General features: G+C 36.5%; 2 protein-coding genes across 2 annotated transcripts; both read right to left on the reverse strand.

Moving 5' to 3' along the window:
• Positions 1-6817: 6817 nt before the first annotated feature.
• On the reverse strand, positions 6818-7981 carry LOC141648710 (aspartic proteinase nepenthesin-1-like). The gene has a single exon (XM_074457431.1). The coding sequence runs from the start codon at positions 7979-7981 to the stop codon at positions 6818-6820; it is 1164 nt and encodes a 387-aa protein (XP_074313532.1).
• A 3003-nt stretch (positions 7982-10984) lies between these two features.
• Positions 10985-11920, reverse strand: LOC141648711 (aspartic proteinase nepenthesin-1-like). The gene has a single exon (XM_074457432.1). The coding sequence runs from the start codon at positions 11918-11920 to the stop codon at positions 10985-10987; it is 936 nt and encodes a 311-aa protein (XP_074313533.1).
• Positions 11921-23633: the final 11713 nt, after the last annotated feature.

The raw sequence follows: 23633 nt of genomic DNA on the forward strand, positions 1-23633 counted from the left end.
TTGGGCCATCAAATCTTTTAATCAAAATGTAGATGAAGCGGGGTTGCATCGAAAGTTGCAAATTCAAGAGATGGAGGAACTCCGGTTGGATTCCTATGACAACGCCGCAATCTACAAGGAAAAAGCTAGAGTGTGGCATGACAAGATGATAGCTCGGAGGAGTTTCAAGGAAGGAGACAAGGTTCTTGTATTTCAAAATCGGTTTAAGCTTTTTCCGGGAAAGTTGAGGTCCCGGTGGTTCGGTCCATATATTGTGAAGAAAGTGCATCCACATGGAGCGGTGGATGTGGAGAGTCCCAACTCGGGAAAGTTAATCAAGGTGAATGGGCAACGAATCAAAGTTTATCATGAAGGAATGCAAGACCTTGGGGGAGAATAAATTCAATTGGAGGACCCCGTCTATGAAGATTAACCTTCAAGAAGCATCATGTCGAGCCATCGACATTAAACAACGGCAAAATTTGTAAATATTCTATCCCAATTTAATTGTTTTCTTAGTGTAGTTCCTTTCCGTATTTTATTTCATGGCATGTTAATTTAGCTTTCAATAACTTAATTTGCATTGAAATTCAAGAGGCACTTGAGGTTTGTTAATGGTGTAGTGATTTGCACAACCCTCTTGGAAGGCGTGCCCAAGAGGAGACGAGAGTCGAGTATAACTTACAAAAGCATATGAAAAAGCCAAGGAAGGGGAACAAAGCAAAAAGAGCAAAATTTGGCTAAGCATGGGAATTAGGAATTAGAGGAATTAAGGAGCAAATCTGCGAGCTTAAGTGCAGCCTGCGCAAGTGAGCTGCGTAGCTGCGCCCGATTGCGTAGGCAAGAGGAAAAATTGCGCAGCCTACGCAGTTCTGCTATATCGTTTCCTTAACCCTCAATTACCCCGTCATTCATCATCTTCCAAAACTCCTCTTTGTGTTGAGATAACATCAAAAACTCCTCTCAATCTCTCAAAACCTCACCAAATCACTACATTCCATCACCAAACTTCAAATCTTTCAACCAAATTCTTCACACAACTCGATTTTTCCATCAAAAACACCATCACAACACCAAATTTCTGAAAAATCCCCCAAATTTCCCAAGAACCCTAATTTTTTCCGGGTAAAATTGAAACTCTACAAGAGGATTTGAGGGTCAAGAAGGGGTTTTTACTCATCATCTACACTTAATCAAGCAAGTTTGAGGAATTTCGAGGAGGTATAACAACTTTTCTTGACTTTCTTCATTTCAAGTTAGTTTAATCCGAATTACACTATTTAGTTAGGTTAATTTGGGTTAAATTCTTGCTATTGTTCATTATTGTGGATTGTTGGTAAAAGTTTTCTGCTAGGGAAGGAACAAATCGACAAACACACCTTAAACACTTGAGTTCTAGCTAGTGCACATAAGGAGTTTGTTGAATTCCCCCTTAGAAAAAATTTTCAGTTTTTGGTTGTTTTAGTGTATTTTTGAACTTAATTTTGTTGAGAAAGCAAGATGGTATTCGGAATTGGAAAAGGAAAAGGAAAATCGAAGAATAGAGGAGAATCCTCTAATGCACCACCACCCCCACCCAAAGCCTTTAACGGAGATGAGGGTTTGCCCGCGCCTTACAAGAATTATTTTAAAACTCTTGAGAGTAAACCCCTTCACATATCCAAATTCCTCCATCCCGGGACCTTGAGAGACATGGGAATTTACGATCAAACACTTACTTTTCTAACCAAGGTGGGGCTTGAACGATACATCAACCTCCAATTAAACACTTAACCCGCCTACACCTTGGAATTCCTTGCCACGCTACATATCACGGGAGAAGGGGAGAGTGAAAGGGTGAACTTCCGGTTGTGCAAAGTTTGGCATTCTCTCACTTTTGAAAGGGTGAGGGAAATTTTGAGAATCTCGAGACCACCTTCCTCCGTCAACCCACAAGGAACCACTTTGAATGATGTGTGGTGCGGCATTTCGGGGAAACCTCGTCAAACAAACAATGACAAGAGCTCCGCCATTACAAATTCCCCCCCCCCGTCATCCGAATCATTGCCCGGATGATTTCTTGTTTCTTCTTTTCAATGGGAGAACCAACAAAAATCAATGATAGTGTGCGAGAGTGTATTTGGACGATGCTACCCGAGGGGGAGGGAGTGCCGGATTGGGCTAGGCTTTTTGTGGTGAATAGGACCAAGCATAAAGAGAAGAAGGGAGCCATTAATTGTGGGGGACTAATCACTCTTTTTGTGGCCAATTTAGTTGGTCAAATTCCCCGACAACCAACCTCAATTGTGGGGTAGCAATTTCTACAATGCCGCGGGGTTGGTTGAAACCCACATGATCAAAGTTTTGGATGAGGTCCCATGGAGTTGTTATTGGTTGGGAGAGGGAGATGTGCAACACATGAGACTCCCTAGAAATGCCCCTCTTCCAAGCGGGTTTAGGGCCCGAGATTTCTTTTGCCCCGCCGAGAGAGATTTACCCGGGGCACCACCACAAAGAGTAAGGAAGAGAAGAGCCGTGGAGCCATCCCAAAGTGCCCAATAAGTGGAGGAGCGGAAGGTTGAGTTCATTGAGGGAGGATTCCATGATACCCGCCACATTCCTTCAACCCACCAACAACCTCAAGACACCCCCATGCATGAAGCCGGAGGTTCCTCAAATCCCACCATGGAACCTTGGCAAAATCAAATGTTTCAATATTTTGAAGATACTCGGGGAACTTTGGAAATAATTAGTGGGAGGGTTGAGAGCTCCCATACTTGGCAACAACAATATAGGCCAAGGTTGGAGAGCTTGGAACAATTTCAAAAGTCCTTTGAGGAGCATAAGAGGTTGGGGGATGAGGCCGAATTGGCCCAAACAAGAATGCTAGAGGGGATAGTCAAAAGGCAAGAGGAGTCTTACACTTGGCAACAACAACAAGCCAAGCTTTGGGCGGATAACCAAGCGATGTGGCAAGCCCAAAATGAGTGGACGGAACAAGTAAGTCGACAATTTGGGGTGAAAAATGAAAGGCACCACCAATACATTGAAGATTCCTACCACGACGCCCGAGCACAAGAGGATTCCTTTGGCCTCATTCGAGGCCTCTTTGACATGTCCCTACATCAAAATGAACCCCAATACCAACCCACCATCAATGAACAAGAAGTGAACGAAGCCTATGAGAGGGCAAAGAAATAAAGAGAAAGAAGAGAAAGAAGAAGAGGAAACCGAGGGGCATATGAGCAAGGTAAAGGCTCGGGCCCCTCCAACAATTTTTGAAGAAGTTTGGCACTCCTTCACATTGAGGACAATGTGTGATTTAAGTATGGGGGAGTGAGTTAAGTGTTATTTATGTACAGGTGTTTCTTTTCAATGCAAGTTTTCATTCTAAAAAAACGAAAATCCCGGCTAGGTGAAAACCCAAAAAGGTGGGCACCTAAGGCAAGATTGGGAAAGTGGCCGAGGACGGAATGAAAACCCGAAAGGGCATTCCGGGTAAAATGAATAAACGAGTTGCGAGCCACCATGAGAGGAAAGGAAAGCTAAGGTGAAAACCCGAAAGGGCACCTTAGGCAAAATGAGGGATTTTCAACAAAAAAAAAATCGAAAAATTGAAAAATGCAACACCAAAAAGATGGAGGGATAAGAATTGAGCAATAAGGAGGATTTAGGAAGGAGGCTAGATTTAGGATTTAATTTCTTTTTGAGTCAAAGAAAATTGCTTCAAATTGGTGGTTTTTCATGTTGGCTACTAGGTTGTTGATCTTTATTGGTGTTTGGCCAACTTAGTAGCATAACTTCCATTGCTTGGAGTGATAAGGGGGTGATATAAGGGGAGTATGAGTGATTTGGAGGATTGTGTAGGTCACTTTGCTATTGCCTTGGGATAAGGCAAGAGTGACCATCTTTGCTTTGGAGTGATAAGTAGGGTGGTTCTGAAGTTGATGAGTCGGAGTTGGAGGTGTGTTATGTCTTGTTTAGAGGGATGATATAAGGAGGGCGAGTGAGAGAAGAGTGTGTGTCAACTTTTGAGTCTAGATTTTCTTTTTGTAATCGGTGGATTTGTGAGAGGGAGATATAAGAAGGTTGTAGTGAGGGAAGAGAGATCAATACTCCTACACTCACTTGTAGACTACACAATTGCTTATTTCGGGTTTTGCTCGGGACTAGCAAAAGTCTAAGTGTGGGGGTGTTTGATAGTAGTGGTTTGTGTCGGTCTAAGAGGGTGATTTTATCACCCTCGTGTCCTTTAATATGGGTCTTTAGGTATGTTTATCCTAGTATTTGATAATTGGTTATGATGTGGTAACTTGTCCATTTTACCTCGGTTTTATAATTGATTTTGATGCTCGGAACCCAAGTGTCGAGGAGAACCTTTCCACGGTCAAGACATGGCGCAAGCACCTCACATATGGCCAAATATCTAGCTAGGAGAAGTAAAGAATGAAGATGAGAAGAATTGAGATCAATTGAAGAGGTCAAGAAGCATAGGATTTGAGAATTCCAAATGCGAGCTATAGCGCAGCCTGCACAAATGACCAGCGCGGCTACGCCCGATGGCGCAGGCAAGGGCAGCTTTGGCGCAGCCTGCGCAGCTCTGTTTTACGGGGCTTTCTAATTCGCATTTGGGCTTCTTAAGCGAGGATCTTTTTAGGTTTCCGTGAAGCCATATATATACCCAAGATTTGAACACCTAAAGAGGATTATCTAATCTCATATCATCTCATGCACTCTCATAATTAGGGTTTGAATCTTGTAACATTTTAGAAGACTTTTCTACACAAGTTGTAATCTTTCTTTGTTATTTGGGTTTTATGAAGACTATGGAAGGCTAATCTTCCACTACTTGGTGTAATCCATTTCAAGTTTTCATCTTTATCATTGTATTGACTCTCTAATCTCTACTCTTTCATTTATTTCAATTTCTATGTTTGAATGGCATGATGAATGTTTTGTTATGAGAAGGAATTACCCTTGCCTCTATAACACTCATCTAGTGCTTGAATGTTGCAAAGTTTCTTACTTTTGTGATATCTTGTTGAAGCAACTCATATTTTTGTTATCTTGGTTTAAAGTATCAACCTTTGTGAGTAGAAATTGATTATGTCATTGGGTTTGTTGGCTTAGACATACTCTTGTGATATTCCATTTACTTTCCTCTTGGTTTTGCTCTTCATGCTCTTAGCTACAATTCATACATGGTTTAATGTTAGAATTTGTAGTTTAAGTAGGATTATCATTGTTGGCTTTGATAGTGGTAATCATTTGCTTGAGGTTTGTTGTTGGGTAAATGAATTTAGAGAGAAGAGAGTCATACTTTGAGAAAAGGTGGAACTTGTAGGATTATACCAAGTTTCCTCTCATATTATTGTTGTTTGCATACCAAGTGTTTGTTACTTTGTTTCATAAGCAAAATCATATCTTTTTCATCTTGTTACTTGTTTCCTCCATGCCAATTCTCCTCTTATCTGTTTTCAATTGTTGTCCATTGTTAATACCCATAGTTTGTGCATAGTCTTGTGTTTTATTCATTGTCATTAGTTTAATTCAAGCTTTAGCCTTAATCCCTTCTCTTGGGTTCGACCCTTACTTCCCTTTACTACTATTCTTAGTGCATAGTGTAGAGTCAAGTTTGGTTTATAAATATCTAATTTGGTAGTTTAATTCTAGTATTTAGCGACCTAGTCTTTTACCTTACCAGAAGAAAGAGTAGATGATTAAAATCCCTTCTTTGGATAACAAATGAGGGTAGAGGGAAATGGAGGGGGAGAGATTTGGAGGGATCCAATTTCCCTCCTCCAAGCCTAATCAAAATCTTTTCATAATAGACAAGATTTGGAGGAAAGTTGTATCCAAACACCCACGGCCATTTCCCCTCCCCTTCTCTTCTCTTCCTTTCCCTTCCCTCCTTCCCCCTCCCCTCCATTTCCCTTCACTTTTACTATCTAAACACACCCTAAAGTGTGTGTGTTTGGCCTTGTTTTTCAAAGTGTTTTTGGACCAAAAAACACTTTTTGGCCACACATATCATAAATTTAAAAGGTAATAAGGCTTCTTCCTCTTCGAGCAATAAATAGCCTCGGCTTTCAAACCAGCTTTATAAGGGGGTAAAGCACTTTTTCGTGCAAGCCGCGAGAGCGGGCTTCACGCCTTGCTTAGCCATATATTATTATTATTATTATTATTATTATTATTATTATTATTGGTAGTTTCCGTCTAAGGAAAGCGTGAGTTGGCGTCTCTGTAACGAGTATGGCGCACCGGATTTTGAATTTGAAGAGAGAGATTTCAAGAAATGGCAGAGCCAAAGCAAGTGAACTGAGGCATGAGCTTGACTTCCTCACTGACTGATTGGTTGGCTTCCTTACCGGGCATCAGGAGAGAGGAGCGGAGGCCCTCGTGGCGTAGGTCCGGAGGAACTCGCGTATTTATTAGGACAAAAAAAACACAGTAGAATCACGCAATGCACGGTGCTGGTGTGCTTCCGGATTCCATTCTTCCTTCTCTCAATTAAACATAGGACTCCAAGATAGGTACTGAGGCACCGGATGAGTATTAGTAGCTGTTTTACATGTTTTAATAGAGATTCTCAAAAGCTCAAATACCATGTTTTTGCCCATAAAAATAGAAGCATTAATTTGATGTTTCTTTTTCTTGAAAACTACTTTTGAAAAATTAAGCGTAAAAAATAAAACTCATTTTAAGCAAATTAGGTAAAACACGCTCTAAAATTTAGTTTTGAACGATTATTTTTTATTATTAAAGAAAAAAAATTCTATAATCGATATCGAAATTGACAATGACAAATTCATAATCCAATTAATTAACCCAATGTAACATATAAAGGTTAGCAAGCCTACAAGGTAGTTTCATGACACCTTTGAGGCACGAAGGACAGAAGACCATTAGCAACATCATATAAAATCTTAAAGTTTACTTGTTGATACGCTCCGAAAAGACACGGCCCTGGGTCTTCAATTTTAAATATAGTCATGCAAAATCCTTCATTATTGCCTATCACTTGAAACATATTATCTTTATCCATAATCCAATCGATTTCTCCTTCTTGCCTAATTCCCGAAAAATGGAAAATCACGGAAGGAAATTTTTGAACATTACTAGGATACGATGAGTAACAAAGATCAAACAATGTGCGGCGAGGCAAAGGGTGCCAATTATAGTTATTGTTGAAGTATTTGACCATAGCATCTTTAAGAGGATTAAACGCGCTTCTTGCTAAGTATGTGTAAGGTGAACCAGAGTCGATGAAAAATCCCTTGCTATACGTTAATGGATCTAATTCAAAGATAGATGGGTCGATTGGGAGTCGTGTACCATCTACAGATATACCATTCAAATGCAAATGAAATCTCTTCACTTTATTCATAGAAATCGTTTCAACTTTCCTAGCATCATCGCCACTAATTTGGGCATCATCACCGAAGAACATGTCTGAAATACCCGAGCCAGTTGTCAGACAATAAGAAAACCGGCCTTTTATTTGAGAATCGAGTTGTGTTAAGAACGATCGAGGTCCAGGTGCAAGACCATGTATACCAGCTATAACATTATTAAGGCCCATTTTACCAAATGGAAACCCTACATTTTTAAGTCCACACCCGAATGCCAAACCTTTGTACCCGACAAATTGTCCTGTTTTTGCGTCTTGAAAATAAAAATCGTCTCTTCCTACAAAGCCAATTGTACGTGATCTCATAAAAATGAGATCAAAGCCACACGAACCCTCGTAGGCTAACCGTGGGTTACACATTGGATCGTCTACCCTCATTCGCTTATAAGTACTAGACGCCTTGTAGTTAAAATTTTTGCCTTTTAATGCAAAACAAGGGTCGCAACCTTCACATTGAACCCAAGTCTCTTCAGAACCGGTGTCAAGGAGCACAAAAGGAGAAAAAAGTCCCTCGCCCGTCCCAAATGCGAGTTTAGTAACAAAATAATTTAATTTCGACAAAATCAATGGGGACTTGAAACCATTGGGGTAATTGTTCACCCTTGACATAGATATGTTAACCAGGAATTGATGCCTTTCTTGAGCCGTGACATGTTTAGGTAATATTTGTAAATGTGGCGAGTCTATTGGAATCATTTTGAGGGTTAAGCATTTGGTTTTTGAAACAAGGAATATCATGAATAATACAAGGTGTAACGAAATTAGTGTTCGAGTCATTGCAAGTTTGCAACTTGATGTACGTGTCTGCTTTTACTTGAGAAATTGGATAGAATTAGGATGATTATAATGTATGTTTAAGGAGACCTCTTGTATTAAGTACAAGTAATTTGTTTTTTTATGGAAGAAGATAGAGCATGTTACATGCTTCGTACGAAGTATTTAACATGTGACATTTAATTTTTGAAAATGATGAAAAGTGTCCGTCGCAAATGAGTTCCCAAGATAATAAAAATTGAAAATGCATGAATGACACACAGAGCAGGGACGAACGCGGGATTTTCGATTAGAAAGGACATAATTTTTACCCCTGCGTATTACGAGTATAAATTTTCTCCTTTAGTACGATCTTGCTACAATGCTACGACTTTTTATGGTCAATAGGCACAACATTTTGATCGTTCTTTTAGTTCTGTTTGGTAAACAGCGGATTAATATTGGTAGAAACATATTGATTAGCAAATTTTGTTGATAAGTTTGACTAGCAAATTCAATTAGTAGATTTTATTGAAGGTATTTGGTAGTTAATAGATTTAAACTAGTTGATTATATCAATCCTTTTTAAAATGACAAACAAGGACATACATGAACAATGGAATAAATGCAAGGTTTTATTTTTTTCACAATCTAGTCATAGAATATGTTGGACAGCAGCATATTGTAAAACAATCATAATATGTTGTTCACCAAACACCCCAAATCATATTGATTTGTCAAATATGCTAAAAGTCCTAAATATGCTAAATATTTGGCAATCCATTGTTTACTAGACACACCCTTACTCTTATATGGAATATAAATTGTTTCTTTTTGGTTAAAAGTATACTGTTTGAAATATTATTTTGATCATCTATGGTAATCTTAGTCATTTCAGGAAAAATATATTTATCATTTGCCAATAGACTCACTACTTTGGATAGAAGTTAATAATATAATCCTTTAAAATTGAAAACATAAGGAAACAAATTAAAAGAATTTCTTTCCAAAATAAAACCTAGTCCTAATATCATCCCCTGTCTACTAAAAGAATAGGTGAACTCACAAATTTTCCCTCCAAAAAGCATCTTTTTAAATAAGGAAGTTATTGCTAAGTTAATTTTATTCACTAAATAAAGAAATTAATAATTATTATGTATTTCATTTTATAATTATTTTCATTAAAATTAATCTTTTCATTAAATTATATAATTTTCAATAAATACTAAACTATAATATTTTATTTAAATTAAAGTATAAATAATATAAAAATATAAATCATTAGCTTTGTGATATAAAAATACTTTTTAGAAAAATACATTTCAGCACATTACTCAATCCTCTTGGATTAGTTTTCAGTTTTATTTTATTTTTTTCGAAATAAAATACAATAACGAGAAAAATGAACAATTAATGAGATACCACTACTATTTTACAATTCAATTTTACTCGACTTTCTTGAATAATTTTACAGTTTAATTTTTTTTTCTCATATAAAAAAATAATGACGTAAAATTTAAAAAATTAATGAGGTGTTAATTTAGCATGATTAAGTAATACAAAAAAAACTATAAATAACGCGCATTTATTGCGCGGGATCTAAACTAATTGAAGGTTAAATGTTTAATATGGCAAAAATAAGGTAAAAGTAATAGATTTTGTAAAAATAAGAGTCAATTAATAGTAACTCTATTCTACATACCAGTTTTCTAAAATAACTCACTTTTATAAAAAAAATCTAAAATTACACTTTTAAAATGTACTTTTATCAAAAATTGATTCAAAACTCCAATTTAGATGACTTATTCCGTCTGTTTTTGAATTTATTATCCATTGTTATAGCTTTCAAAGTATAAATTGGCCAACCCACATTCCGTCTATTTTATGAACTTATTAGTTATTACGTTTGTAGCTTAGCCAATTTATTTTTGTTTTAAATGAAATGGGTCATTTGAAGCTAATCTTCACTTTAGAATTATGATCATTGCCTCCTGACTAGAATCACAAGTGCATAACCGAAGATATCCTAATCTAATAGCTAAGATAGAGGTATTATTCACGTGTTCAAATTCCTTCACCCTTACATTTTAATTTTGCCCTTGGGCTTTATTTTTTTTATTTTTTTGGGTGTGAAGAAGCAGGTAAAGCTACCCAAAACAAAGAAAACGAAAACCTAAACTACAACTAAACCACATAGCTACGAGTAAAACGGAACTACTCTTGGCCACGAGACACCACTAATGTCGTTCTCCATCAATTGGAACAGATGATCAGACACATTCTCGTAATCAAATGAAGTCAACTGGTGCGTCTGATAAACACCCTCATTAGCTAACCAGTCCGCACACGCATTAGCCTCCCGGTAGACATGCTGAAACTCAACTCTCCATGGATTGTCTCGAACAAAAGCTTGACAAATCTGAATCATATGTGAATGAGCCGTTGGGAACTCAAAAGGCGATTCCATTAACGCCTGCACAACCTTCGAATCCGTTTGAATAATTAAATGTGTAATTCGAAGCTCCAAAGCCATGATGAGTCCTTGACGCAATGCCATGATTTCAGCTCGAGTCACCTTCGCTATTCCAAGCCTCTCCGCAAAAGCCTTCACTATCTTACCAGCTGAGTCACACATCAACCCACCCGCTCCGGACAGAGCTGGATTGCCCTTGGACGCCCCATCAATGTTCAGAGCCATCCAGTTCGTCGGCGGCCCAATCCACCTAACAAAGATCTCTTGGTGCCCTTGGGCTTATTTAACACTAGGAAAACAATCACAAGTACATAAACTCAACATAGATTTTATTCAAATTTACCAAGATGGGCATACATTAAAATTAAATTAAAAGGTTTTAAAAGCTATAAACTAGCTTCTTGACAATTCTGAGGCACGAAGGACAGAAGGCCATTAACAACATCAAATAAAATCTTAAAATTAATTTGTTGATGAGCTCCAAACAAGCTAGGGCCTGGTTCATCAAGGCTTAATATAGTCATACAAAATCCTTCATTTATTTTTGTAAACAAATAATTATTGTTCATAATCCAATTAATTTCTCCCTCTTGTCTAATCCCTGTGAAATGAAAAATCACAGAAGGAAATCCCTGAACATCACTAGGATATGTTGCATAACAAAGATTAGACTCTTCGCCGCGAGGCATAGGTAAAGGTTGCCAACCATATTTCTCTCTAAAGTACATAACCACCGCGGCTTTTAGAGTATTATATGCACTTTTCGGTATCAAGGTATAAGGTGCAGCAGAATCGACAAAAAAACCATTGTTATTTCTTATTGGATCAAATTCGAATACGGATAGGTCGATTGATAGCCTAATTCCATTGACACTAATACCCTTTACGTATATGTGATATTTAAGCATCTTATTCATAGCAATCGTTTGAACTTCTCTAGTAGCATCTCCGCTAATTTGTGCATCGTCACCAAAATACATGGTCGATAATCCCCGATCAGGTGCCAAACAATAAGAAAATCGACCATTTGTTTCAGTACCAAGTTGTGATAAGAACGATCTAGGACCGAGTGCAAGCCCAAATATACCAATTATAACATTGTCTCGCATGTTTTTATCAAATTCGAACCCGTCATTCTTGAGTGCACACCCGAATGAAAAACCGCCAAACCCGACAACTTCTCCTGTTTTTGCTTCCTGAAAATAAGCGTTATCTCTTCCTACAAAGCCAACGGTATGTTGTGAACTACTATAAGTGATATCTACGCCACACGATCCCTCATATGTTAACCTTGGGAAACACAATGGATCGTCTACACTCATTTTCGTAAAAGTAGGGGACATCTTGTATTTAAAATTTTCGGCTTGTGTTTCTATACAAGGGTCGCAGCCTTCACACTGAACCCAAGTTTCATGACTAGCGGTGTCAACAAGCAGAAAAGGCGATAATTGTCCTTGACCCGATCCCAATAGGATTCTAGTAACGTAATAATATATTTTTGTCAATTTCGCCAACGGGGACTTGAGATTATTAGGAGCTAGTCTTGTGGGATAATTGTTCACCCTTGACTTAGATATGTTAACGAGGAATTGATGCCTGTCTTGACCCGTGACATGTTTAGGTAATATTTGTAAATGTGGCGAGTCTATTGGGATCATTTTAAGTGTTAAGCCATTGAATTTCGAAACAAGGAATATCATCATGAATAATACAAGGTTTAATGATATAAGTGTTTTTTGAGCCATTATTGTGCCTTACAGATTTGAGAAATATGATGGAATTAGGATGATGGGCGATTTTGTAATACAAAACGCCATTTTGTATTCCATGAACCATATCATAATTAAGGCTATTTTGGATATTTTGTCCCTCCATCTTCCTTTCATAATTAGGGTTGCATATAGTAAGAAATTAAGGATATATGAAGACAATAATTATTGTGTGAAATGGCTACATTTTTTAAGACGACTTATTTATATAAAGATTACTCTTTACTCTTTAATTCATAGCATTAAATGAAGGGTTTTTTCTAGATAAGGATCGTCTCATAGTGTGAGATTGTCTTATTCTAGAATTTGTGATATGAAGAAATAATAATTTAAATTAAATCAAACATAATACGAAGTATATGTGTAAGTTAATCATACATAATTACATACCTAATTTAATAGTACCATTATAGCAAATGTATTAAATCCTTTTGTTGGTCTTTCTTAAGAAGAGTATCACAATTGTTTTGTTAGTCACACGAATCTCTTCTTTTGTCCTATCATATCATATCATATATATATATATTATATTAAAACAATAATCGTCCACCCCGTTGATTGTCACGTGTCACACCCCATCTTATTGCCACGTGTATGCAGGCCCCAGAATATTTGACAATAAAAAATAAAAAAAGTCAAAGTAAAGATTTTGGTATATACTAGTATAGATCCAGCGCGAATGCGCGGTATTTTAGATAGAAACATTAAAGAAAATAATAATAATAAAAATGATATTTAACTCAATTTGAAATTTAATTGTAAATTATTATTATTATTATTATTATTATTATTATTATTATTATTATTAATATTTTGTATTAATATTAATGGGTGGAAAAGCGAAAGTTCAGTATAATGCAAATGAAAGTCCGATATGATATAACAAAAGCGTAATTACAAATATGGTATAATAAAAGTTCAGTTACGGATATGATATAATAAAAGCCCAATTATAGCCAAATTCCTTTAGGCAGGAAAATTTTGGAGAACTCTTATTTTTTTAGTATAAAGGGGATTAATTATGGAAAAGATATATTCCAAGACTTAAAAGTTACGCAATCATACATGTGTTTTTCATATCATATATTTTGGGAACAATAATATAAGGTAATTTTTTTAATTGTAGAATGAATATGCAGGATTTATCTCCAGCGTAATTACCTCCACCAATCTAGGAGCAAAAAAAATGGGAAATACTTCGGTATAATTTTGTGACCATATTTTCCAGATTTCAAATCTTCATATTTTATTATATCTACGTTATATTATTCGTGAACTAGGAACTAGAATGGGTTGTTAGAATATTAGACAGATACAATATCGTTTCTAATTACATTATAGTTATCTACTTCTTATATTTATTATGTCATTCTGATAACTTTAAATACTGTTTCTAATTTTTTGACTTAATTACGTTGATTTGCAACCTTTATCTATGTTTTTCTCAAATGACATTATACGGATTACTTGATTTAGGACGTGTTTATTTGATATGTATAGCCCGTAAGTCTTAAATATGAATCAATCTTAGAACATTGAGGACTTGAGGTGTGCATCCCTTAATCGAGGTATGTAGTTCCATATAACTTTTCTTTTCTTATAGACCGTTGTTATTAATTTTGATTTGAGTATTTATGTATTCAAAATCCAATTGTTATATTGAACTTGGCTTTATGTTTATGGTGAAAGGGTCAATAATGCGTTCAAACTATGTGTGCCTCTTGTAGTGGGTTATCATGTTCTTTACAATTGGTGTTCTTTTCATGGTTAGTTTTCATGGTAAGTATTTGTTCCTCAAGTTTGCATTTAATAAAAAGTTATGTTTTCATGACTATTTTTGAAAAAAATTCACTCTAAATTATGATTATAGAATAGAACTTTTATGCATGTTAAAACATAATAGATCTGTACAAAGTATATGAAATTACTCAAATTCCGATTTTTTGGTTTAGGTCTGCAATCCGCATCTTTATTCGTTGGTATGATATATACAATTCCCAAAGTTTCTTTGCATAGTTCTTTTAGAGGTTTTTGGCATAGTTAATTAGTTTATATATTGAGATAGTTTCTTTTGTTTCTTCAGGTTTGGATTTGAAAGAGGGCGAGTATCTTAAAACGGGAAGAAATACCATGAAAGCTAATCCTCCATTTGCCTCGGTCTACTTTTTACGTCATTGTTTGACTTAAAAACTAAGGAACATGTGAGAATGTATCCTTCAAAAAATATAAAATGAAAAAAAACAAAGACATTAGCCATATTGTCTTATAGAGCTAAAAGATAACAAATAAATACAAATCTTATTTTAGTTTATATGTACCATTAGAGGATGCACATTAGGACTACATAATCAATTTGATAAATGCAAAGGTTTGTTGTCCATTTTGATAACTAATGTTATGTTTAGTTAGTGTCTTAATGGTGAAATTCTTCAATTATGTACGTTATATCCCATCTTGATATTAAATTTATCACTCCATCTATAATTATAGAATAAGACGGTTTAATATAACCTTATATGATTTGTCACTCCGTATATGCTTTGTATTGCTTTCTATTATTATAATGTGCAATGAACAAAACTTTGGATAGCTTACAATTATACCTAGCGAGTTGAATGTGTATTGCGCTGGAAAAAAAAAAAAACTAAACTTTGTTTAGTATCTCAAATATGTTGGTTCTTTCCGTATTATAGATTGATAATGACAAAAGGAGATTGAGTCAATAACTAAAAATTATCTACGCTCAAATTTTACTAAAAGGCATGACAAACTAATGTCGTTAATAGTCGTCGTTATATTCATGTCTTTAAAAACTAGGGACGAGCATCATATAATAGCCACCAAGTAGCCATCATTCACGAACAATATCTTATGAGCATTTTTTTTTTCAAATTTGGAATTATAAATTGATTTGCTAAAATCAGTGACTAAATAAATTTGTTTCTAGGAAATGATTATAAACAGACTTTAATCGCGTCTATTAGAGTCCCGTTATATTGGGTTTGTTTTTCATTAAGTGTCGGACGTGTTTTTATGACTTTGAAGGTAATTCGAATGTGCTATTGTTGAGTTATTCAAAATACAATCACTTCTGATCAAGATAGTTTTGGTTATAAGTCATTACTGTGTCATACTTGAATCGATGATTAAAATGGTTTTAGGCTTTTTATTGTGTGTGATAAATTGTAGTATTATAAATGACATAAATGATTTTTTGGTGTAATTTTGGTTGAAATCAAAAAATTGGATTCAATTTAACTTTAACTCAAAGCTATGGGGCTTAATCGCTACATTTAAAACTTAAGGGGGTTAATGTCACAATTGGGAATAGTAGTGGGGTCTTATCCCCAGTTCACCACTTTAGTGTTATCTTAATATACATGACTCTTTTCTTACAAATATTTAAATTTTAAAAAATATTTTTTCATAAGAAATCTGTATATTTATAAGTTTTATCTTTCAAAGTTCATATTTTTAGCAATTTCATGGTCAAATTTTGAACTTTGATTGCCAAAAAGTGAATGTAATCTTTAATTTGGATAGGATTGAGTAATAGTTATTACTCTGTATGTAATTCTAAACAACACGATTACATGAGTATGGTATAAGAAACAACTTAATGCGTTCAAGCTAGCGAAATTCAATAAGATTAAGAGTCGTCACAGAATCAAAATTCAATGCTCGCTAGAAATATAAATATTTCACCAAATGATCATTTTAAAATCAAATTAATCAAATATATAAAAAAAAATTCAACTTTAAGCCTTTTATAAATAATATACTGATAATTTTTTCTTTTTTAAGAATTTGACAATTTGTAGAACATTTATCATCAATGTAAGAGTTCTTTGTGAAACTTGTATAGTAATTAACAAGGTTGAAATTATTAAAAAAATTGCTACGAGTCGAATAATAATAATATAAAATAATTTTTTGTGATAGTTTAATGAGAAATAAAGAAACTAGGTTGCATTTTACTCTTAGTTAAATTTATGGGCCTTAATTGCTATAAATGAAACATATGAATCCTAATTTCACCATTGTTCAATTCAAAGTTAAGGGGTTCATTGTCACTTTGGAGATTTTAAAAGAAACCCATAATGACTCAAACCCGGGTCACAGCTCACGGCATGGTGATGGAGTGAATGGTGGGTCGTGAATTGTGATGGGTGACTGGTGGGTGGTGGACATGAGTCACGACTGTATGATCATGACGCGTTGGGGTTCGAAATTGACCGGTCAATTTGACAATATTATATTAATTTTCTTTACTACGTTACGTTATTCACATATATTATATAACAAGACGATCTCATATGTTAAGACTGTCTTTTTTGCATAAAAACCTTATTCATTATTGCTATTAATAAGTGAATGATTTGTATATAAAACGATTGTCTTACAATATGAGACCTTCTTACTACGTGTGATCATCTTAAACAGTAATTACAATTTGTTCATATAATTTGGAGACATTAGCATAACATTTAGCCAAACTCATTTATAAAATAAGATATAACATATGAGAATGTAATGTAATAATACTAAGTCTCCCTTAAAACTCGCATAATTTAACAAGATGAAAAGAAAAAAATCACAATGTACTGTGAATAAAATTAATGAGATATAACTTGACAAATATATACATATAAATAAAATAACTTCTCAAAAATTTCATCTATAATATACTAATGAATTAAGATATATATTTAAGATATACTTTGATTAACACTCTATATTGCCACCCGTGCAGTGCACGGATTTAAAAACTAGTTCCTCTTATTTGACCAGTCTTAAGTATAAGACGGATATGCCCTTCGTATACAAGAATTTGTGTGTAAATTCTTAGCAAGGTTGTAAAACAGATTTTCTATCATGTGTCTAGTATTAAGCATGTGATAAAATAACCAAAAACGAAAGAATTGAATGATGTTTTTATGGAAAATTATAATATCCTATTACTTTTAATTTTCTTAACAAAAAATTATTTCTTTTCTTTTTTATTTTTTTAACAAGTGAGCGAGCACAGGTTAGAGTCAAACTTTTATGTTGTGTAAATGTGATACTTTCATATAAGGCTATGTTTGGTAAAACTAACTGAAAAGCTAGCTGAAACCTGAAAAGGTAGCTGAAAACTGAAAAGGTAACTGAAACCTGAAAAGGTAACTGATTAGGTAGCTGAAAATTAGGAACTGATAAGGTAGTGATTATTATAAAAAAGTGTTTGGCAAACTAATCGAAAAGGTAATCGATTTTGATGAAATGGCGTAAAAGGATATGATAATTATTTAATAGTATAAATTTAAGGGGTAAAAACGGAAAATTAAATCAAACAGTGCACTGAAATCTCAAATGCTACTCTAGGTAGCATTTCATTTCAGGTAGCTTATTTGGTTAAATAAGCTACTTGCCAAACGCGTACAAAAAAATAAGGGACCTGGAATTTTGGTCAAATAAGCTACTTTAACCAAATCAGGTACCTGAAATGTCTTGCCAAACGAAGCCTAAGAGTCAAACTCGACGGAACATTTGCGACGGCCGACGAATGTGCATTCCGGGAAAAGGAATTAGTTCACGGAACTTTTAACACTATAAAAACACCTTACGATCAAATTCATAACTCAAATCTTGAAAAAAACAATCTTTATCCAAAATCATATCAACCTCTTCAGTATAATCTATATTCCGTCTGAGGTTGGGAAAATGCAAATGGAGATTGGGTTGATAATTCGTCTGAGGTTAAGAGGCTTATTGTTGATTACTATAAAACTGTATACACATAAGAGAATGAACATGAAGTCGAAGACAATCTCCCATGGGATTTGTTCTAAGCCTTTAATAATAAAGACGGGGAATGACTTACTAGTCCGTTTAGTATTGTTGAGATAGGACAAGTGATTAATCATATGGGTTGACTCAAACCTCCCAGCCCGGGTGGTTTTCAAGCTCTTTTCTATCAAAAGAATTAGGCTCTCGTTGCAGAATCTCTTTGTGACATGGTAATTAAAGCGTTGGAAGGTAAAGGTTTTCGAGAGGGTCTCAATAACACACATTTAGTTCTCATTCCAAAAGTTAATGCTCCAGAGGTGGTTTCTCAATTCCGTCCTATTGGTTTATGTAATGTCGCTTATAAAATTATCAGCAAGACGCTAGCTAATCATATCAAAAAAGTATTGCCTCATCTTATCTCTGAGACTCGGAGCGGTTTCGTCCCTGAAAGACAAATTACAGACAATATTGAAATTTTTCAAGAAGTCATACATTCTATAAGAAAGAAGACAGGACGCATGAGTTATATGGGGATTAAGATCGACCTTGAAAAAGCTTATGGCCGTCTGAGATGGAGCTTTATTAGGGATACCTTGAGCGACATGAATTTGTGCAATTCGCTGACTTGCTACCACAATCGATCTTACAGAAAAATGCATCTATATCACTCATTCCAGACCCCCATCTAGAGGATACACTCTACTGGCAAGGAACCTCTTCGGGTAAGTTTTCCCTCAAGACGGCTCTGGGTTTTTTTAAAAAAATCAAGCAACTTACAAGCGCCTGAAACTCCGCTATGGCGGACCATTTGGATACTCCCTCTTCAACAAAAGATTCGTATGTTCTTATGGCTCGCTGCTCACGACCGTTTGATGGTTAATGTCAACCTTTTTAAGAGAAATATTAGAATATGTACATATTAGGAAAAATATTGTGTATCTTATGTAGTTATATTTTTCCATATTCATAAGATTGACTCTTGTATTTAGGCCTAGAATTAGTTTATTGACTCCTCTAATTTAGGCTTAGCTCTTGACTGGTAAATTGTATATATTGGGATCTTTGCTAATGAAAACCCTCAAGGGATTAACTTCTATTATGGTATCAACCCTACCTTCGATCTAATACTCCCTGCTTCCGCCTCCTCCCTTCATCTCTTTTCTTTTCTTATCTCCTTTTCTTCCCTGCGCACGATGACAAACGGCAACAACAACAAAAACTCTTTTCACCCAGCTTACTTTGTCTCAAACATCAAAAACTTCGTTCAAATCACTCTCGAAACCGAGAATGTGCATTATGCTTCATGGGCCGAGCTATTTCTCAATACTGCTCGTGCTTTTGATGTCATTGATCACATTGACCCTCCCAAAGACACGGTAATCAATAAGGATGCTACCTGGAACCGTCTTGATGCCATTGTTAAGCAATGGATCTATAGCACCATCTCTCTTGATCTCCTTCATACGATTCTTGAATCGGGTGCAACGGCGCAAAGTGCTTGGGATCGTCTCAAAGACATTTTCAATGGCAACAAAAATTCCAGGGCCGTAATGCTTGAACAGCAATTTACAAATATTCACATGGATAATTATCTGAACGTTTCGTCGTATTGTCAAGCGCTGAAAATGATAGCGGATCAACTTGCTAATGTTGGTGCGCCTGTTTCTGATACTCGCCTTGTCTTGCAATTGTCGACTCATGTCTCGGATGCTTATGACAATGTTGCGACCCTCATTCAGCAAAGTGACCCACTACCGCCATTTTACAAAGCCCGCTCCATGTTAACACTTGAAGAAAGTCGTCGTGCTAAGAGTGCTCCTGTTACCACTGACACGGCTCTTAATGTCACTCAGGCTGATTCGTCTTCTGATCCCTCCAACCGCCAATCCAATAACAAAAATGGTGGTTCTTCTCATTCCAATCAAAACCGGAATAAGAAGAATTATCGCAATAATAATCGTGGCAAGAATGGTGGAGGAGGGGGGCATTCGAATGGCTCCTACAACAAGAACCATGGCCGTAACAGCCAGCAGCAGTAGCTTAACACGGCCGGTTCCTGGACGTGGGTCCCTTTGTCTCCGTGGCAGTCGCAGCAACAGCAGGGGTGGACTCCACCACCCTACCCATATCCCACCTCCGGCTAGACAGGTACTCCCTCTCGTGGTCAGGGGATTCTTGGTCCTCGGCCTGCACAAGCCTATATAGCACAGCCATCTCCTATTGGGACTCAACAGGGTGCGTTCGTACCAACGGACACAATATTTTTCCTAATATTACATATTCTAATAGTACCAACGGACATAGCTGCGGCGATGCAAACTCTGACTCTCCAACCTCCAGACGACAAATACTACATGGACACGGGAGCGTCGTCTCACATGACAGCCGACAATGGTAAACTCTCTTCTTATTCTTTATTGAGTAGCAAACGTCACATAGTAGTCGGAAATGGACATTTGATTCCAACTATTGGAAGTGGTGCTCTTTCATTCCCTTTCCCTCATAAACCCCTTGTCTTAAATAATGTTCTCCACGTACCAAATATAACTAAAAATCTGGTTTCCGTTCGCAAATTTATGACCGATAATAATGTAGCTGTGGAATTTAACTCATTTGGTTTTACTGTGAAGGACCTCAAGACGGGGATGCCGATTATGAGAAGCCATAGCACCGGTGACCTCTACCCTCTACACCCAACGACCCAAGATGCTCCCGTCCAATATCCCCACGCCTTTACCGCCGTATCATCTAGTACCTGGCACGGACGCCTAGGACATCCGGGCCCCATAGTTTTTAATTCTTTGTGTGATAATAAAACTATTCCATGTCGTTCAGCTAATGCTTTGTCTATTTGCAATGCTTGTCAATTAGGAAAACACATTAAAATTCCTTTTTCCACTTCTTTATCTACTACTATTCAACCTTTTGACATCATGCATACCAATTTATGGACATCACCAGTTTTAAGCACATTAAATCACCGATACTACATTCTTTTACTCGATGATTACACTAATTTTCTTTGGACTTTTCCTCTAACAAAAAATCTCAAGTTTACCACATTTTCACTAAATTTTACAACATGATAAAAACTCAATTTCATCTCCCAATTAAAACTCTCCAATGCGACAATGGACGTGAATATGACAACTCCTCTTTTCATCAATTCTTTTCTAATCACGGAATGTTGTTTAGATTTTCGTGTCCACACACCTCCCCACAAAATGGGAAAGCGGAGCGTAAAATACGGACCATTAATAACACCATCCGTACCCTCCTCATACACGCCCATATGCCGCCTTCAATGTGGCATCATGCTCTCGACATGGCCACCTACATTCACAATATTTTACCTAGCAAAGCCAATTCATTCACCTCCCCTACATCGAGTCTCTATAAACGTGCCACAACATACAACCGCCGACGCACTTTTGGATGTCTTTGCTACCCACATAAGCCTTCTACTACTATCCATAAACTCGACCCACGTGCTACGGCTTGTGCATTTCTCGGCTACCCGTCTTCCCATCGCGGTTATAAATGTCTTGATTTGGTGACTCGTAAGGTTATTATTGCCCATCATGTGACCTTTGATGAATCGGTCTTTCCCTTTGCTACAATACATAACCCGTCCCCTTCATCATATCAATTTCTCACCAATGACCCTACACCCTACATGACTCACCACATCAATCACTCCCAACCTCATCCCGACTCAAACCCGGATAGCCCACCACGCACACCGCCAGCCTCTCCCATTGTCGGTCCCACAGTCAGCCCTGCTGGCTCACCTCCCTCGCCTGCTACGTCCTCCCCGACTAGCAGCCAGGGGTCCCTTGCATCCACGATCCCGACCCCACCCCCTCCTCCCTCACCTCAAATGCCAACTCGGGCCAAACATGGAATATTTAAGCCTTGACACCTCCTCGATTTATGTGCCACAACAACCCATTCCCTGTGCCCAAAAACCCGATTGATGCACTTAATGACTCTAATTGGTATCGTGCCATGAAAGACGATACGATGCTCTCATTAAGAATAAGACTTGGGTTCTTGTGCCACGACCTCCTAATGTCAATCTTACGCGTTGTCTTTGGTTATTTAAACATAAATTTAAAGCTAACGGAGAATTGGAGTGATACAAAGCTCGACTTGTTGTCAATGGCAGGTCTCAAAAGGTGGGAATCGATTGTGATGAGACTTTCAGTCCCGTGGTGAAACCCGCGACTATCCGGACCGTTCTTAGTCTTGCGGTCTCCAAGAATTGGCCAATCCAACAACTCGACGTCAAAAACACCTTTTTACATGGCCATCTAGCTGAGACGGTATATATGCACCAACCGCCCGGATTCCGTGATTCTACTCATCCTAATCATGTATGTCTTCTACAAAAATCGCTTTATGGCCTCAAACAAGCGCCCCGTGCTTGGTACCATCGATTTCCTAATTATGCTTCCAAAATTGGTTTTGTGCAAAGCAAGTCTGACAACTCACTGTTTGTTTTCCGGCGTGGTACTAGTATGGCCTATCTCCTCTTATATGTGGACGACATCGTCCTTAATACTTCTACTGTCGCATTACGGTATGAGTTTATGTCTCTGTTACGTTCGTAATTTGCTATGACGGACTTGGGTCCGCTCAATTTTTTCCTCGGTATCTCTGTTGTCCGCCACTCCCACGGCTGTTTCTTCACCAAAAGAAATATACAGAGGACATCATTAACCGAGCCAATATGTCTACCTGTAAACCCGCACAAACACCAGTCGATACTAAAGCCAAACTCGGTGCTAACGCAGGTGCTCCGGTTGCCAATCTGACACTGTTTTGTAGCCTTGCAGATGCTTTACAGTACCTCACGTTTACCAGACCCGTGTTAGTTATTTAGACCGTATTAATACTCATCTTATGATATTAAAATTACAAATTAATTTAAAATGGTCTAAATCTACATGCATGCAAATAAAAGTATAAAAGATGGTATTAAACCATCTTAAGACAAAAGTTCCTTACATTGTATAAGGCAAGTTTTGGGCACAACTCAAGGACTCCTTCCTTGATGTTGTTCTTGAGCTATGAAAATGGATGATCCTCCAAGACAACAAACCACCAAAAAAATGGTCTCCTAAGGATACACCCAAGAATCAACCCAAAATACTACTACAATACTAACTAGATATATGTAGTAGTAAACCTTATTTAATTGTATATATGATGTACTAATAAATATTATTACTTTGATAATATTATTAGTTAATATTTATATATGTTTTTGATATAAAAGATGAACAAAATAAGAAGAAAAATTTGGTCTTTAGGTAGTGTATATGAACCTAGACCAATTTTTCTTCAAATTTTTCCAACTAGAGAAATGGTGGAGTTTCAATGGTATTTATAGGCAATTTGAGGGGACAATTATAAGTGGAAAAATTCACCTAAAAGACACTTGTGATGTCCTCAAAAAACCAGTATATGTGGACTACTTTTGGTCCATTTCGGT

The sequence above is a fragment of the Silene latifolia genome, chromosome 3, assembly GCF_048544455.1.
Source record: "Silene latifolia isolate original U9 population chromosome 3, ASM4854445v1, whole genome shotgun sequence".
Taxonomy (NCBI): Eukaryota; Viridiplantae; Streptophyta; class Magnoliopsida; order Caryophyllales; family Caryophyllaceae; genus Silene; species Silene latifolia.